Source organism: Thalassophryne amazonica, chromosome 12 (assembly GCF_902500255.1).
Source record: "Thalassophryne amazonica chromosome 12, fThaAma1.1, whole genome shotgun sequence".
In the NCBI taxonomy this organism is placed as follows: domain Eukaryota; kingdom Metazoa; phylum Chordata; class Actinopteri; order Batrachoidiformes; family Batrachoididae; genus Thalassophryne; species Thalassophryne amazonica.
This window is the reverse complement of record NC_047114.1, coordinates 72,955,460-72,974,848: the sequence shown is the minus strand read 5'-3', so window position 1 is coordinate 72,974,848 and position 19,389 is coordinate 72,955,460. Positions and strand designations below refer to the sequence as shown.

The 19,389-nt window shown below is 44.7% G+C and overlaps 1 protein-coding gene across 1 annotated transcript in view; it reads right to left on the bottom strand.

Annotated features, from left to right (window-relative positions):
• Positions 1–19,389, bottom strand: part of LOC117521141 (piezo-type mechanosensitive ion channel component 2) — a 249,903-nt gene that overhangs the window by 128,268 nt on the left and 102,246 nt on the right. The window contains exons 13-15 of the mRNA XM_034182477.1: positions 6,551–6,671; positions 3,563–3,756; positions 2,931–3,079 (exon numbers count right to left, since the gene is read on the bottom strand). Of these exons, the coding sequence (XP_034038368.1) occupies positions 2,931–3,079; positions 3,563–3,756; positions 6,551–6,671 (464 nt within the window). The remainder of the gene's footprint in view (positions 1–2,930; positions 3,080–3,562; positions 3,757–6,550; positions 6,672–19,389) is intronic.

Below are 19,389 nucleotides of genomic sequence, written 5' to 3'. Positions count from 1 at the left end.
GCTCAAAATTGAGCTCAGGTGTATCCTGTTTCCACTGATCATCTTTGAGATGTTTCTACAGCTTAATTGGAGTACACCTGCAGTAAATTCAGTTGACTGGACATGATCTGGAGAGACACACACCTGTCTACATATAAGGTCCCAAAGTGACAGTGCATGTCAGAGCACAAACCAAGCATGAAGTCAAAGGAATTGTCTGTAGACCTCCGAGACAGGATTGTCTCAAGGCACAAATCTGGGGAAGGGTACAGTAAACAGTTCTGCTGCTTTGAAGGTCCCAATGAGCACAGTGGCCTCCATCATTTGTAAATGAAAGAAGTTCAGATCCACCAGGACTCTTCCTAGTGCTGGCCGCTCGTCTAAATTGAGCGATCGAAGGAGAAGGGTCTTAGTCAGGGAGGTGATCAAGAACCCGATGGTCAAATCTGCCCGAGGTCCAGCATTCCTCTGTGAAGAGGAGAACCTTCCAGAGGGACAACCATCTTTGCACCAATCCACCAATCAGGCCTGTAAGGTAGAGTGGCCAGACAGAAGCCACTCTTTAGTAAAAGGCACATGGCAGCCGCCTGGAGTTTGCCAAAAGGCACTTGAAGGACTCTCAGATCATGAGGAAACAAAATTCTCTGATCTGATGAGACAAAGATTGAACTCTCTAACGTGAATGCCAGGCATGATGTTTGGAGGAAACTAGGCACCATGCCTACAGTGAAGCATGGTGGTGGCAGCATCATGCTGTGGGGATGTTTTTCAGCAACAGCAACTGGGAGACTAGTCAGGATTAGCAATGGTATCAGGAATCGGTTCTTTTAGGGTATCGTTAAGAAATGATTTGATCCACCGACATCAATAGTCTTTTTACTTAATGATTCCCTTATCGGTCCTTCAGAGCGGCCGTTGTTTTGAGGGTGTTTGTCGGGAAAATGATCATTTCTCTACATTGATTCCAGACCCTGCAGCGGGTCTGTAATCAAACGTTTCTGCAGCTTTGCTTTGCTTTGAACCTTTGAACCAATGAAGCAGTGCTTTGATCTGCTGCTTCGTTGGTTCATTGCTTCACTCCTCTTCAGAAGTGGCAAGTCCACTTCTTATCCCCTCTCAAAGCCATTAAAATGTGTCAATCGTGAGTCATTTTTGTGCAGATTAAAGTGACTAACTGGGACTCCGGTCTTGTTGTGAGAAAGAAACGAGAATCGTCCCTCCGTTCCGTTGCTCCAAATGCTGCGCTGTCTCTGCTGAGTCGATTCCGCTCGGAATTTATACCTTCAAAGCGAATCACTGTTTAAATCAAATGTCACCTCTTTCCAACGTAATACAAACAATAAACTACAATTGATCAAAATGGGTTTTTTTCAGCCCAAAATGAGATGTCCTTCGCTGATGTGCAGCAGCCCAAGCCTGTATGGCTGCAGACCTGCAGACTCCAGCAGCCAGCTGAGCTCAGTTCAGATGTATGGAGAGACAATCATGCCATTAATGTCTGTTTTGTTATTTCTATTTATGTCCAGAGATCAAGGATCCAGTGACCAATTTCATATTTATTTACTTTAAGACTCGATAAAATGTTGTGACATAGAAAACCTGTAAAGCTTACTTGTGTACACAGAAATTCACAGGAGGTATCGATAAGGGAATCGATAAGGAATCAGATCGATAAGCGGAATTGATAATGGTACTGATATCGATAAAATCTTATCAATACCATCCCTAGTCAGGATTGAGGGAAAGATGAATGCAGCAATGTACAGAGACATCCTGGATGAAAACCTGCTCCAGAGCGCTCTTGACCTTAGACTGGGGTGACTGTTTCTGCAGGACCCTAAGCACAGAGCCAAGTGGCTTCAGGACAACTCTGTGAACATCCTTGAGTGGCCCAGCCAGAGTCCAGACCTGAATCCAACTGAACATCTCTGGAGAGATCTGAAAATGGCTGTGCATTGACCCTCCTCATCCAACCTGATGGAGCTTGAGAGGTGCTGCAAAGAGGAATGTGCAAAACTGCCCACAGATAGGTGCGCCAAGCTCGTGACATCATATTCAAGAAAACTTGAGGCTGTAATTGCCACTAAAGGTACATCAACACAGTACTGAGCAAAGGGTGTGAAAAATTATGTCGATGTGATTTCATAGTTTTTTATTTTTAATAAATTTGCAAAAAAAAAAAAAAATTTGCATGTTGTCATTATGGGGTGTTGTGAGTAGAACTTTCAGGGGGAAAATGGAATTTATTCCATTTTGGAATAAGGCTGTAACCAAACAAAATGTGGAAAAAGTGAAGTGCCGTGAATACTTTCCGGATTAAGAGTAAGTGAAATGCCTGTCGATTACTTTTCTAAATAGAAGGAACTTGCTTTAATAACTGTCAGAAATAAACACGCACACACACACGTGTGAGCGTGTTTATTTCTGTGGATGCATGAGCTAGTGAGCTTTTGCACTAAAACGCGCCTTCAACTTTAATGACTAAACACAGCAGCATACAGAGAGACAGACTGAGAGGGAGAAAGATGGCGAGACAGAGACACACAGAGTGGGAGACAGAGAAACTTCTTTGTAACAGTCGGAATTTGTTCCAGTATGTGTGTGCAGTGCACATCAGTTTGTTTGGCTGTAGGCTGTTTCTGAGTAATGCAAAAGTAACAAGTAATGTAAAGACGAGTTACTTTCCACAGACAGTAAAGAAGTAAACTTAGTGAGAGTTTTATGGACAGTATATCAACTTATTGTAAAGTATTTAATGGTTGCACAGATCAAATCTGTCTGCACTGCTGCTTACACTTTTGTTTCTTTTGGGTTAGAAGCATCATTATGACGTGTCCGACAGTCACCATGGTGATGTTGGCAGAAACCTCTTAGCGTCCACACCAACATCAAGGACTTGTGGATATAAGCGGGCAGTTTGAAACGCACGGTGGGTGCCCGGTGGACCTCACCTCTCTTTGTTCATGTTCAACAGTTTGGACCAGAAAGGCAGCGAGCTGTCAAACTGGAAGGTGTAGACCAGAGTGAGAACCAGCATGGTGTACATGACCACCGACATCCAGAAGTATTTCAGGATTCTTCGCCACCACTCATAGTGCACCTGGTCAAGAAGTATTCATTCATTCATTCATTCAAGTAAGACTTTACCACAACTAATAACTCTGACAACTGTGTTACAGTACATGGTCTATGAATTTTATGACATTAAAATAATGTAACACATTAAATTAAACAGTGCACGGAGGATGCTTTAATTCACGCTGGCAGCTTGCCTTTACTGCAACCAGGGAGATAAAACAGTCAAAAACACACTCTGGATTATGAACATGCATTATACAAACTTTATGACCGTACTAAAACTGCCAACACCGTCTGTCTGTGGGAAATTGAAAATGGAAACACGGCTGTGTCCTTTCCACGTGAACTCCAAGCACAACAGATATTAACATGTTTTATTCTAAGTGATGATTTAACTGGTATCAATGGCTTCACATGGAAAAGAGGTCATCTAATGTTGTTGATCTACAGAACTACGCACAACTGTGCAGAGCAAAAACTATCAAAAGACGTGAGGTGTCCTCACCTGGTAGACCGCCACGCAGGAGAGGAACATCATCATGTAGATGATCTTGTACATGACAATGCGGCCCTCGAAGCTAACGAAGAAGAACATGCCGCCACAGATGTAGATCCAATATTTGACCAGCAGAGCCATGATCATGTTGCCCAGCACCTGAATGATGTCCTGCTCCCCTCCCACCTTAGAGTCCTCTTCCTCTATAGAACACATCAGAGAATCAGAAAATTCTGCACAACTACAAAACACTCCAGTTGGTTGTCGTCAGCTATTCAAATGAGAAACCTGTGTTTATCTCTCCACCAGCAGTAACGCCAGAAGGGGGATATACCTGGTAATACTGGATTAGTGGACTTTTTGGTTGTTAAAAAAAAAAATCTCATCAATTGCAGTACATTTTCAGTGGTGGGCACAGCTAACCGATAACCTAGATTCCATAACCATTAATCCACTAACTGAAAAGTTAGCTTTTATAATGCTAAACCAATAAACCACTAAAAAATTTAGCGGACGTTACCGCTAACTTTTAGTACTGACTCAATCGCGGCCACATTGGACTTCACTGTCGGCTACTGATAACCCAATTCCGAGTTTGAGTGCCGCAAGGGCTGCTGGGTAAATCCAAAGGTCAAGTCACATAAGGATCACAAACACAAACGAATGCCCAAAAAATAAATAAAAAATAAAATCCCAAACACGGTCATCGTCTTTATAAAAAGCAGTAAATCACAGTATTAATAGTCACAGGTTATCTGTATTATATTTATAAACAGTTACAGGAAAGGCTCACCCGTGTTGAGTTCAACACGACTGGCAAAATCGACACCCTACCAGTCGCGTTGAGCTTCCCCACCAAAGAAAACCCATGCAAGTTTTGTCTTTACATAAAAATACAGCAATAAGTGTCTTTTCACTTAAAAAGTACAAACTAACTGTCGATTTACGTTACAGGAGCTCATCTCGTCAGAAACGCCGGCCTGACTGTTGAAGACACACAACAGACAGGAACAAACAGATATGATTTTATGGTTTTCAAACATTTTTGACCGTTAAACTTTACTCACTTTACCAGCAAATACAACTGTGCCCACCACTGTCTATTTTACTGGGACTCTGCTCTTCACCTCTTGATTGTTTTTGAGCCACTGGTCATTGTGATCATTGGACTCTCTCTCTCTCTCTCTCTCTCTCTCTCTCTCTCTATCTATCTATCTATATATATATATGGTTGCTTAGCTGAAACTTTCTATCTCTGCATGTTTGAAAAGTCTTTGCTGTGCTTTTCTTTGTTTTATTGTTGGTAGTATGGCCAAAGCAGAACTGCTGGTGTATATATATATATATATATATATATATATATATAGTTATTTGAAACGAGACAATGCATATTAATGAACATTGTTACATGTAAATATGCCGGATTATAGCAAGATGCTAATTTCCATCCGTAGTCCCAGTAACATAGAAACAGATTAAGACCACACAACATACCAAAATAAATTAATCATTACAGAAAAACAATTAAAACAGAATACACATACAAATATTTACAATTCAAAGAGCTGGTCTCCTTCAGGTTTCTGCCAGTAGTGACTTATGATATGATGTATTTAAAACAATTTTAACTGAATTGAATATTGCATTCTGTCCAAGCATCAGTCACACTTTTTTGTGCACATAAATAATGTGAACAAAATTAGCATGGTCAAGTTTTACCAAGACCTCACTCACTCACTCACTCACTCACTCACTCACTCACTCACTCACTCACTCACTCACTCACTCACTCACTCACTCACTCACTCACTCACTCACTCACTCACTCACTCACTCACTCACTCTTCACTTGTGACCAAAACTGGTTCAGTTTTACAGACCTGATTGTAAACAAACATGGCATATACATCACACATTGCAATGCCAAGAAGCTGACTGATTTTGGGGTCCAAAAGTCAAAGGTCAAGGTCACTGGAGCATGCTTTGTAAAAATCTTGTTAGTGCAATAACTTCTTTTGTAAGTGTCCAATTGTCACCAAACTCAGTATGTGTGTTAGGCATTGTGACAACAAGATGTTCATTGATTTGCAGGTCACAAAACGTAAACGCCAAGGTCACTGGAGTGTGCTTTGTAAAAACCTTGTGAGTGCAAAAACATATTTTGTAATCATGTGTGACTGTCACCAAACCTGGAATGTATGTTATGCATGGTTACCCCAAGATGCCCATTGATATGGAGGTCAAAGGTTATATTCACTGAATTGCACTTTATAAAACCCATCTGCTGAAAAGCATCGCTTGTCAGTGGCAAACTTATCAACAATCCAAGGCCCTGTGGGTGAGTGCAGGTTATGTGCTTTTTTTTTTTGCTTTGTCAGTATCAGTTGGCTGTTTTTTTATATCCCTAACCTAAGTAATCAGACACACACAAAAAGAAAAAAAAAAAAAAAAAAAATCACAATTCGGTCTACTTAAAGTAGAAACCTTCCAGATTTAATTTCTGAAAAAGAACCCATATCCTAATGTGGTAGCATTATTAAATCAGCAGCACAGCCGGCTGCTTTTTATTTCCAAATACAGCATCAGAAGACAAAAGACATGCTTCAGCGCTCCTAATTTATCTACCAAAGCGATCAAGCCGACATTAAGCCAACTGAACGCCATGATAAAAAATTACCGGTGGGGGATGCTCAGTGCACGAACGTGCATTTGTGTGTTCTTGTTGGAAATGAAATGTGGCATGGAAAATTAATTTTTAGCCATCACAAGCATGGAGCTTAGAGAAGCAGATTTAAAAAGATACGTAAAATGAAACTAAAAAAAGTGATACAAAATCAAAATTTCACCTGCCAACTTCACAGTTTTTACGAGCCGTTTAATTTTTTTAGCTCATAAACTCCTAAATAATAGTTAGCTCATATCTGATAATAAAAAAACTTCCTTAGCTTAAGTGCCCTGTATTAATTCAAGCAGTCTGAATAAAATACGAGATCTTACCATTCTTCTTATGCCCCTCCACATGAACGTGTGAGAGGCCGGTGGTAGCTTCCCTTTGTTTTTCCCGTCTCTCTGTAAGTGTTTGTCTCAACAGCAACCAGAAGCTCAACAGACACAGAACCTGCACACAAAAATACCATGTTTAGACAAACATATGACCATCAAGAAAAAGAAAACAGGACTGGAATGAACTAATGCATCCTGGCATTGGCTGACATAGGGGTGGTCTTAGCAACATCATGGGGAATCTCATAAATCACAGCAGGATTTCTAAACTTGAATTGGGTTATCTAAACACTTCCTGCACTCTCCTGGCACTGACCACAAACCTTGAATATAATTTGTAAAACTGTTTGACCCAGGTGTGAAGCACAATTGCAACTTTACTCTCAGATGGGATATACATTTAGTCACGTCCCTCGTGATGCGAAGCAAGGCGGGGGTGTTGCTCTTATTTATAAATCTAGGTTTAGCTTATTAGCTGTTGGGGGTTACAAATATCACTCGTTTGAGCAACTGATTCTCCGCTCTGCTCAGGATATTACACATTGCCAAGGTCAGAAGAATAAAAATAAGTCGTATTACTTTGTCACTGTATATAGGTCTCCTGGACCATATTCTGAATTCTTAGATGAATTTGGTGTGTTCATCTCTAACTTGTCAACTAGTGCAGATAACATTCTGATCATCGGTGACTTTAACATTCATATAAATAAGCCTTCTGATCCCCTCTGCAAATCATTTATGGAAATTGTGGATGCATTAGGATTTCGGCAATGCATTCGGATTCGACGCACATTAGTGGAAATACCCTGGATCTGGTTCTCGCACGTGGTATTGCGGTCACAAATATTGACATCATGCCTCTTACATCAGTGGTGTCTGATCACTCACTTATTAAATTTATAGTTTCACTGCCGTGTTTAGTGGAACAACAATCTTATATATCATTACGCTGATGTATCAACTCCTCAACTAAGACTGAACTCGAAGCTAGACTGCCTGATGTCTTAGCTTCACATTTGACAAATACCCAGTCAGTAGACAGACTTGTAGATAGTTTAAACTCAGTGCTCAAAACTACACTCGACAGGAAATGGCGTTGTTCAAATTAGAAGTATTTCACCTTGCATGGTGTGATGCTATCTTAGACTATAAGCATGCATTATTGGCTACAAAGCGGACTTACTACTCTGATTTGATCAACAAAAACAAGCATAATTCAAAGTTCTTGTTCGACACGGGGGCAATACTTTTGCATGGACAACCACCTGTAGTTCGCTCTTCTTTTACAGCACAAGATTTCCTGGATTACTTGGGAAGAAAATAGAATACATCAGGTTAAACATATCCCGGCATGCCTTAATCCAGCCACTACACCCTGCTATTGATGTGGGCGCCACTACTGAGGTATTACCTAGATTTACAGAATTTGACAGTATTTCACTAGGCATGCTGACAAAACTCGTAATGTCAACAAAAAGCACAACCTGTTTATTTGATCCTATACCAACAAAACTGTTTAAGGACCTGTGGCCCACACCTGTGGCACACCCATTCCTAAATGTTTAAAATCTGCAGTGATTAAACCATTACTTAAGAAACCCAATCTTGACCTTAGTGTATTGACAAACTATCGGCCGATATCAAATCTATAATTTTTCTCTAAAATTCTGGAAAAAGTGGTGTCACGGCAGCTCGCAGACTATCTTACTGAGAATAATCTCTTTGAGCCACTGCAGTCTGCTTTTAGAAAATATCATTCCACAGAGACGGCTCTCACTAAAGTGGTGAATGATCTTCTGCTTACAATGGATTCGGACACCACTACAGTTCTGTTGCTGTTAGAGCTCAGTGCTGCATTTGATACAGTTGATCATCATATTCTACTTGATAGGCTGGAAAATCACTTTGGGATTACTGGGAGTGCCCTTGCATGGCTGATGTCATACTTGACCAGTCGTTCTCACTGTGTTTTGTACAGTAACACTACCTCTAACCTTAGTGACATAAAATTTGGGGTTCCACAGGGGTCTGTCTTAGGCCCCCTGCTTTCCCCCTTTATATAGCACTCCTTGGGCACATATTGCGGCGTTTTGGGATTACCTTTCACTGCTATGCAGATGATACTCAGTTATACATGCCAATAACTGCTGGTAATCTCATTCACATAAAATCCTTAGAAAACTGCCTTGCAGCAGTGACAAGTTAGATGTCTAGAAACTTCCTACTTTTAAACTCTGATAAGACTGAAATGATGGTTCTTGGTCCAGTGAGACATCGGCATCAATTTGACCAGTTAACGCTCAGCCTCGGCTCATGTGTCATACATCACACTGACAAAGTGAGGAACCTTGGGGTAATTTTTGATCCTTCGTTGTCCTTTGGCCTCCACATTATAAATATTATTAGAACTGCTTTCTTCCACCTGCAAAATATAGCAAAAATTCATCCCATCCTGTCTATGGCTGATGCTGAGACCCTGATCCATGCATTTATCTCTTCTAGATTGGACTACTGCAATGTTCTATTTTCTGGTTTACCGCAGTCTAGCATTAGGGCTCTCCAACTGGTTCAAAATGCTGCAGTCAGACTTTTGACAAGAAGCAGAAAGTTCGACGACATTACACCCATTTTGGCATCCCTTCACTGGCTTCCTGTCCCAGTGAGATCAGATTTTAAGGTTCTGCTACTAACCTATAAAATTATTCATGGACTGGCACCTCCCTACCTAGCTGACCTAATTAAACCTTACATACCGGCCTGGGCTTTACGTTCTCAGGGTGCAGGACTACTTTGTGTCCCTAAGGTGAGTAAGAAGTCTGCGGGTCATAGAGCTTTCTCTTATCGTGCCCCGTTCTGTGGAATGCTCTCCCTGAGTCAATAAAACAGTCAGATTCTGTGGAGACTTTCAAGTCCAGACTTAAGACGCACTTATTTTCCCTTTCATATGGCTAGCATACTGGTACAGTTTTGTTTTACGCTTTTTACTCTTTTAATTCATTTATTAGTAATTGGAGCGGGCCGCAGCCTCAACTTTACCTAAATTCTGGGTCTTTTAGTGAAGTTTAGGGCTAGTGGCCGGCGATCACCTTAGTATTTCTTCTGTTTTTCTTGTTGTTTAATGCTGGCAGATTATACAGTATTTTTTGTCTTTCTGATGCCTGATTCTGTTTTTTCTCTCTGTTTAAGGTGCAGCTCCATCCAGAGATGGGAGTTGTATTCGTGTTGGTGATCCTCCTGTCCTGTGCGCCAATAGTATTTCTTATATATTTGTCTGTGAATTGTTCTGTGAATTGTTCTGTAATTTATGTTTGTAGCATGACCCAAGCAGAGGGTCACCCCTTTGAATCTGGTCTGCTTGAGGTTTCTTCCTCAGAGGGAGTTTTTCCTTACCGCTGTTGCTCTGGGGGTTGGTAAGGTTGGACCTTACCTGTGTGAAGCGCTTTGAGGCAACTCTGTTGTGATTTGGTGCTATATAAATGAAAATAAATTGAAATTGAAAATTGAAATAGATGGGATAAATACAAGCATTGTTTCCTAAAACAGTAGTGTGGCTGAGAAAAATATACATTAGAGCCACTCAAAGTGCTTGAAGGGCCGCTTTTTCCACAACAGTTCAAAACAACACAGAGTTTTAAATTTTAAACCGTACCATAACTCACAGATGTATATAATCTTTTTAGACACACTGGGTGATTGTGAGTAGCTATAAAAGGCTTTGGCCTGCTCCAATCTATGAAAAAAAAAAATCTGCAAATTTATATGTCCAAAGGTTTTAAACCAAAACAGAAAACCTGAACAGATTTGTAAAAATTGACAAATTTTCAAACAGATCGAAACCTGATTCAAATAAGGTACATATCCCACGTATTCATCAACTAGGAGGCTGTGATCACGAGGCCTGAAATAACCAGAAGAAAAACAGATATTCCTCTTGTACTTAATGTTATTCTAACCATAACCCTAATGCATGTTTCTGAACACGACATGGAAATTTAAAAGATTATGCATGAAATATAGTGTTTAACACCTTATGCTGATTAAAGGTGGCTGCAAAATGTCCTTTTTAATCTTTTTTTTACCATAGTCTCTTGAATTATTTTGTCACAGAAAAGGTTAAAGTATCCAGCATTATGTACATTATGTTGATTGTACCAACAAAAAACTAGCTTGTAATGACTGAATAAAGCATTGACATCAATTCAGCTTTTTAACTTTTAAATCATATATTCAAGTATGTGCTATAGGTATCCTGAGTTCGAGCCCTAGCAGTCCATCTAGGGGGCGCCACAAATGAGGGGAAAAAAATAAATGCAACTTGCACTATTCTTATACTAAAACTATCAATCAATCAATCAATCAATCAATTTTTATTTATATAGCGCCAAATCACAACAAACAGTTGCCCCAAGGCGCTTTATATTGTAAGGCAAGGCCACACAATAATTACGTAAAAACCCCAATGGTCAAAACGACCCCCTGTGAGCAAGCACTCGGCGACAGTGGGAAGGAAAAACTCCCTTTTAACAGGAAGAAACCTCCAGCAGAACCAGGCTCAGGGAGGGGCAGTCTTCTGCTGGGACTGGTTGGGGCTGAGGGAGAGAACCAGGAAAAAGACATGCTGTGGAGAGGAGCAGAGATCAATCACTAATGATTAAATGCAGAGTGGTGCATACAGAGCAAAAAGAGAAAGAACCCCCCAGCAGTCTAAGTCTATAGCAGCATAACTAAGGGATGGTTCAGGGTCACCTGATCCAGCCCTAACTATAAGCTTTAGCAAAAAGGAAAGTTTTAAGCCTAATCTTAAAAGTAGAGAGGGTGTCTGTCTCCCTGATCCGAATTGGGAGCTGGTTCCACAGGAGAGGAGCCTGAAAGCTGAAGGCTCTGCCTCCCATTCTACTCTTACAAACCCTAGGAACTACAAGTAAGCCTGCAGTCTGAGAGCGAAGCGCTCTATTGGGGTGATATGGTACTATGAGGTCCCTAAGATAAGATGGGACCTGATTATTCAAAACCTTATAAGTAAGAAGAAGAATTTTAAATTCTATTCTAGAATTAACAGGAAGCCAATGAAGAGAGGCCAATATGGGTGAGATACGCTCTCTCCTTCTAGTCCCCGTCAGTACTCTAGCTGCAGCATTTTGAATTAACTGAAGGCTTTTCAGGGAACTTTTAGGACAACCTGATAATAATGAATTACAATAGTCCAGCCTAGAGGAAATAAATGCATGAATTACTTTTTCAGCATCACTCTGAGACAAGACCTTTCTAATTTTAGAGATATTGCGTAAATGCAAAAAAGCAGTCTTACATATTTGTTTAATATGCGCTTTGAATGACATATCCTGATCAAAAATGACTCCAAGATTTCTCACAGTATTACTAGAGGTCAGGGTAATGCCATCCAGAGTAAGGATCTGGTTAGACACCATGTTTCTAAGATTTGTGGGGCCAAGTACAATAACTTCAGTTTTATCTGAGTTTAAAAGCAGGAAATTAGAGGTCATCCATGTCCTTATGTCTGTAAGACAATCCTGTAGTTTAGCTAATTGGTGTGTGTCCTCTGGCTTCATGGATAGATAAAGCTGGGTATCATCTGCGTAACAATGAAAATTTAAGCAATGCCGTCTAATATACTGCCTAAGGGAAGCATGTATAAAGTGAATAAAATTGGTCCTAGCACAGAACCTTGTGGAACTCCATAATTAACCTTAGTCTGTGAAGAAGATTCCCCATTTACATGAACAAATTGTAATCTATTAGATAAATATGATTCAAACCACCGCAGTGCAGTGCCTTTAATACCTATGGCATGCTCTAATCTCTGTAATAAAATTTTATGGTCAACAGTATCAAAAAGCAGCACTGAGGTCTAACAGAACAAGCACAGAGATGAGTCCACTGTCTGAGGCCATAAGAAGATCATTTGTAAACTTCACTAATGCTGTTTCTGTACTATCATGAATTCTAAAACCTGACTGAAACTCTTCAAATAGACCATTCCTCTGCAGATGATCAGTTAGCTGTTTTACAACTACCCTTTCAAGAATTTTTGAGAGAAAAGGAAGGTTGGAGATTGGCCTATAATTAGCTAAGATAGCTGGGTCAAGTGATGGCTTTTTAAGTAATGGTTTAATTACTGCCACCTTAAAAGCCTGTGGTACATAGCCAACTAATAAAGATAGATTGATCATATTTAAGATCGAAGCATTAAATAATGGTAGGGCTTCCTTGAGCAGCCTGGTAGGAATGGGGTCTAATAGACATGTTGATGGTTTGGATGAAGTAACTAATGAAAATAACTCAGACAAAACAATCTGAGAGAAAGAGTCTAACCAAATACCGGCATCACTGAAAGCAGCCAAAGATAACGATACGTTTTGGGATGGTTATGAGTAATTTTTTCTCTAATAGTTAAAATTTTATTAGCAAAGAAAGTCATGAAGTCATTACTAGTTAAAGTTAAAGGAATACTCGGCTCAATAGAGCTCTGACTCTTTGTCAGCCTGGCTACAGTGCTGAAAAGAAACCTGGGGTTGTTCTTATTTTCTTCAATTAGTGATGAGTAGTAAGATGTCCTAGCTTTATGGAGGGCTTTTTTATAGAGCAACAGACTCTTTTTCCAGGCTAAGTGAAGATCTTCTAAATTAGTGAGACGCCATTTCCTCTCCAATTTACGGGTTATCTGCTTTAAGCTGCGAGTTTGTGAGTTATACCACGGAGTCAGGCACTTCTGATTTAAAGCTCTCTTTTTCAGAGGAGCTACAGCATCCAAAGTTGTCTTCAATGAGGATGTAAAACTATTGACGAGATACTCTATCTCACAGAGTTTAGGTAGCTACTCTGCACTGTGTTGGTATATGGCATTAGAGAACATAAAGAAGGAATCATATCCTTAAACCTAGTTACAGCGCTTTCTGATAGACTTCTAGTGTAATGAAACTTATTCCCACTGCTGGGTAGTCCATCAGAGTAAATGTAAATGTTATTAAGAAATGATCAGACAGAAGGGAGTTTTCAGGGAATACTGTTAAGTCTTCAATTTCCATACCATAAGTCAGAACAAGATCTAAGATATGATTAAAGTGGTGGGTGGACTCATTTACATTTTGAGCAAAGCCAATTGAGTCTAATAATAGATTAAATGCAGTGTTGAGGCTGTCATTCTCAGCATCTGTGTGGATGTTAAAATCGCCCACTATAATTATCTTATCTGAGCTAAGCACTAAGTCAGACAAAAGTTCTGAAAATTCACAGAGAAACTCACAGTAACGACCAGGAGGACGATAGATAACAACAAATAAAACTGTTTTTTAGGACTTCCAATTTGGATGGACAAGACTAAGAGTCAAGCTTTCAAATGAATTAAAGCTCTGTCTGGGTTTTTGATTAATTAATAAGCTGGAATGGAAGATTACTGCTAATCCTCCGCCTCGGCCCGTGCTACGAGCGTTCTGGCAGTTAGTGTGACTCGGGGGTGTTGACTCATTTAAACTAACATATTCATCCTGCTGTAACCAGGTTTCTGTAAGGCAGAATAAATCAATATGTTGATCAATTATTATATCATTTACTAACAGGGACTTAGAAGAGAGAGACCTAATGTTTAATAGACCACATTTAACTGTTTTAGTCTGTGGTGTAGTTGAAGGTGCTATATTATTTTTTCTTTTTGAATTTTTATGCTTAAATAGATTTTTGCTGGTTATTGGTGGTCTGGGAGCAGGCACCGTCTCTACGGGGATGGGGTAATGAGGGGATGGCAGGGGGAGAGAAGCTGCAGAGAGGTGTGTAAGACTACAACTAAGACTAAAACTACTTAATACTATTTATCTTTTGATCTAAAATAAATATAAACCCATACTGACTGCATAGCAACTGCATAACAAAGCCTATTAAATAATAATGATGATAACAGTTTTGTTGTGTGGGCCGCTGAAGAGGAGGTACTGCTGGCCCACCACCACCAGAGGGCGCCGCCGCCCCACAGGAGCAGCCTGGGTGACAGCTGTCACCCATCACCTGAGACAGCTGACGACAATTATCACTGGGGTATATCAGCAGGACGGCATCTCCACCTCATCGCCGAGATATCGTTCTACCTGGAAGGTAATAATCTCAGCTGACTGCTTGACAGTAACCTTTGTGATTTTTGTGAGTGATTGCAGACTTTTTTCTCCAACGAGAGGTGGAGGTAGCTTCCCTGCCGTACAGGTTGCTGGGTGCAAACGCGCCCACGTTAATTGTGTTCTTGTTCCTCGCCAGCAGTACCAGGTCCGACACGCGGAGGCAGTGGCCACCTGGGAGTTCGGAACTTGGCGGCTCCAGTATTCCCGGGGTCCTGTGGCGGAGGAAACCGTGTGGTTCCGGTCCTACTTTGGAGAGGCGTCTCCTATCTTCGAGCCTGCCCACACGACACCTTTGTGAATTGAACTTTGTCCATTGTTGTAATTTGTTGTGTTTGTTGTGCACGTTCGCAACAGTAAAGTGTTGTTATTTGACCTATTCCATTGTCCGTTCATTTGCGCCCCCTGTTGTGGGTCCGTGTTCCTACACTTTCCCAACAGGATATCTCGGCCAGCGTCATGGATCCCGAGGGGCGTCAACCGGCTGTTGAACGGCCAATGGAAGAACAAGGCGCACAGGCGTCCGCAGGAGGGGTAATCGGTGAGTTGCAGCGGATCCTCACCGCTTTCACGACTCGGTTAGACTTGATGGCCGAGCAGACCGCCCTCCTGAACCGCAGGGTGGAGGCTCTCGCCGCGCAGGTGGAAGCGCGCCCTCCGGGCGCCGCTGCGGCTCTCCCTCCCGTAGACCCTGTGCGTGACAGCGACGTTCCACTGGTTGTCCAACGACCCCCCCCACCATCCCCTGAAGCATACATAAGCCCCCCAGAGCCGTACGGAGGCTGTGTGGAGACGTGCGCGAATTTCCTTATACAGTGTTCGCTCGTCTTCGCACAGCGTCCCGTCATGTACGCGACCGACGCTAGCAAAGTAGCTTATGTGATAAATCTGCTTCGTGGTGAGGCACGCGCTTGGGCTACAGCGCTCTGGGAGCAAAGTTCACGGCTCCTTCTGACATATGATGGGTTTGTGAGGGAGCTCAGAACAGTGTTCGATCACCCTAATAGAGGAGAGACCGCTTCAGCCGTGCTGCTGTCAATGAGACAGGGGCGCCGGAGCGCAGCTGCCTATGCAGTCGACTTCCGCATCGCGGCTGCGAGGTCCGGCTGGAATAGCACTGCCCTCCGCGCCGCCTTCGTAAACGGACTGTCATTGGTCCTCAAGGAGCACCTGGTGGCTAAGGACGAACCGCGGGATTTGGATGGGCTTATCGATCTTGTCATACGATTAGACAATCGGTTAAATGAGCGCCGTCGGGAACGAGACGAAGGGCGTGGCCAGGCACGCGTCGTCCCTCTCCCTTCCGGTTCCGACCGCGTTCCGCCCTCCCCACGCTCCACGGCCCCTGCGCTCCGTGCGATCACAGCTCCCCCTGCTGACGAAGCTATGGACACGAGTAGGGCAACATTTAGGGCACCGGTCACACAAAGGAGGCTGGCCCGCGGAGCGTGTTTTGTTTGTGGCTCGATTGAGCATCAGGTACGAGACTGCCCCGAACGGTTAAACACCAACGCCCGCCCCTAGACACTGGGCTAGGGGGGGGCCGAGACGTTCACGTGGGACACACCCACATCGCCACACGACTCCCAGTTACAATCCTTTATGAGGATTTAACCCTGAAGGCCCCAGCACTGGTGGACACGGGCTCAGAAGGGAATTTGCTTGATAGCAAATGGGCCAGGGAGATAGGGTTCCCTCTGGTGGCGCTTACCTCGCCTGTGCAGGTACGGGCACTAGATGGCTCCCTACTCCCTCCAATCACCCACAAGACACCACCAGTAACTCTGGTGGTGTCGGGGAATCACCGGGAGGAGATCGAGTTTTTTGTAACTCCGGCCACCTCCCGTGTGATTTTAGGTTTTCCCTGGATGTTGAAGCACAATCCCCGGATCGATTGGCCGTCCAGGGTAGTGGTCCAGTGGAGCGAGACCTGCCATCGGGTATGTTTAGGTTCCTCGGTTCCTCCCGGTTCCCAGGCCAGGGAGGAGGTCAGAGCCCCGCCCAATCTAGGGACGGTGCCGGTGCAGTACCATGACCTTGCGGAGGTGTTCAGCAAGGATCTGGCACTCACCCTTCCCCCGCACCGCCCGTATGATTGTGCCATTGATTTGGTTCCAGGCGTTGAGTTCCCGTCCAGCAGGCTGTACAACCTCTCACGACCTGAACGCGAATCAATGGAGACCTACATCCGGGACTCTTTGGCTGCCAGGTTGATCCGGAATTCCACCTCCCCGATGGGTGCGGGTTTCTTTTTTGTGGGGAAAAAGGATGGCGGATTACGTCCATGCATTGATTACAGGGGGCTGAACGAAATCACGGTTCGTAACCGATACCCCTTACCCTTGTTGGATTCGGTGTTCACGCCCCTGCATGGAGCCAAGATATTCACCAAGCTTGATCTTAGGAATGCGTATCACCTGGTTCGGATCCGGAAGGGAGACGAGTGGAAGACGGCATTTAACACCCCGTTAGGTCATTTTGAGTACCTGGTCATGCCGTTCGGTCTTACAAATGCTCCCGCGACGTTCCAAGCATTGGTTAATGATGTCTTGCGGGACTTCCTGCACCGATTCGTCTTCGTATATTTAGACGACATACTCATCTTTTCTCCGGATCCTGAGACCCATGTCCGACATGTACGTCAGGTCCTGCAGCGGTTATTGGAGAACCGGCTGTTTGTTAAGGGCGAGAAGTGTGAGTTTCACCGCACTTCTTTGTCCTTCCTGGGGTTCATCATCTCCCCCAACTCCGTCGCTCCTGATCCGGCCAAGGTTGCAGCGGTGAGAGACTGGCCCCAACCCACAAGCCGTAGGAAGCTGCAACAGTTCCTCGGCTTTGCGAATTTCTACAGGAGGTTCATTAAGGGCTACAGCCAGGTTGCTAGCCCCCTGACAGCCCTGACCTCACCAAAAGTCCCCTTCACCTGGTCGGATCGTTGCGATGCCGCGTTCAAGGAGTTGAAACGGCGCTTCTCGTCTGCACCCGTTCTGGTGCAGCCCGATCCTAGTCGCCAGTTAGTGGTTGAAGTGGATGCCTCGGACTCAGGGATAGGAGCTGTGCTGTCCCAGAGTGGGAAGACCGATAAGGTCCTTCATCCGTGTGCCTATTTTTCCCGCAGGTTGACCCCGGCTGAACGGAACTATGACGTTGGCAACCGAGAACTCCTTGCGGTGAAAGAGGCTCTTGAAGAGTGGAGACACCTGTTGGAGGGAACGTCCGTGCCATTCACGGTTTTCACTGACCACCGGAACCTGGAATATATCAGGACCGCCAAGCGGCTGAATCCCAGGCAAGCCCGCTGGTCACTGTTCTTCGGCCGTTTTGACTTCCGCATCACCTACCGGCCCGGGACCAAGAAACAGAAGTCGGATGCCTTGTCCCGGGTACACGAAGACGAGGTCAAAGCGGAGTTGTCGGATCCACCGGAACCCATCATCCCGGAGTCCACTATCGTGGCCACCCTCACCTGGGACGTAGAGAGAACCGTCCGGGAGGCCCTGGCACGAAGCCCGGACCCCGGGACTGGACCAAAGAACAGACTTTACGTCCCACCAGAGGCAAGGGCTGCAGTCCTGGACTTCTGTCACGGCTCTAAGCTCTCCTGTCACCCAGGGGTGCGAAGAACCGTGGCGGTTGTCCGGCAGCGCTTCTGGTGGGCGTCCCTGGAGGCCGACGTCCGGGACTATATCCAGGCCTGTACCACCTGTGCCAGGGGCAAGGCCTACCATTGCAAGGCTCCGGGACTGCTACAGCCGCTGCCCGTGCCTCATCGCCCCTGGTCCCACATCGGCCTGGATTTTGTCACGGGCCTCCCGCCGTCCCAGGGAAACACCGTGATCCTCACGATAGTGGACCGATTCTCCAAGGCGGCCCACTTCGTGGCCCTCCCGAAGCTCCCTACGGCCCAGGAGACGGCGGACCTCCTGGTCCACCACGTCGTCCGCCTGCATGGGATACCATCAGACATCGTCTCCGATCGCGGTCCCCAGTTCTCCTCGCATGTCTGGAGGAGCTTTTGCCGGGAACTGGGGGCCACGGTCAGTCTCTCGTCCGGGTATCACCCCCAGACCAACGGGCAAGCAGAGCGGGCCAATCAAGAAATGGAGCAAACACTGCGTTGTGTGACAGCCGCGCACCCGGCGGCCTGGAGTACTCATCTGGCCTGGATCGAGTACGCCCACAACAGTCAAGTGTCATCAGCCACCGGCCTCTCCCCCTTTGAGGTGTGTTTGGGGTATCAGCCCCCGTTGTTCCCGGTGGTTGAGGGGGAGGTCGGTGTGCCCTCGGTCCAGGCCCACCTGCGGAAGTGCCGTCGGGTGTGGCGCGCCGCCCGTTCTGCTTTGTTGAAGGCCCGGATGAGGGCGAAGACCCATGCAGACCGGCGGCGGACCCCGGCCCCTACGTATCGCCCCGGGCAGGAAGTGTGGTTGTCCACAAAGGACATCCCACTACAAGTGGCCTCCCCTAAACTACAGGACAGGTACATAGGACCGTTTAAAATCCTCAAGGTCATCAATCCCGCCGCAGTGAGGCTTCAGCTTCCAGCCTCACTGCGGATCCATCCTGTGTTTCATGTGTCGAAGCTCAAGCCCCATCACACCTCGCCCCTCTGTACACCCGGTCCGGCACCACCTCCTGCCCGGATCATCGATGGCGAGCCGGCTTGGACAGTGCGCCGGTTGTTGGACGTCCGTCGGATGGGCCGGGGCT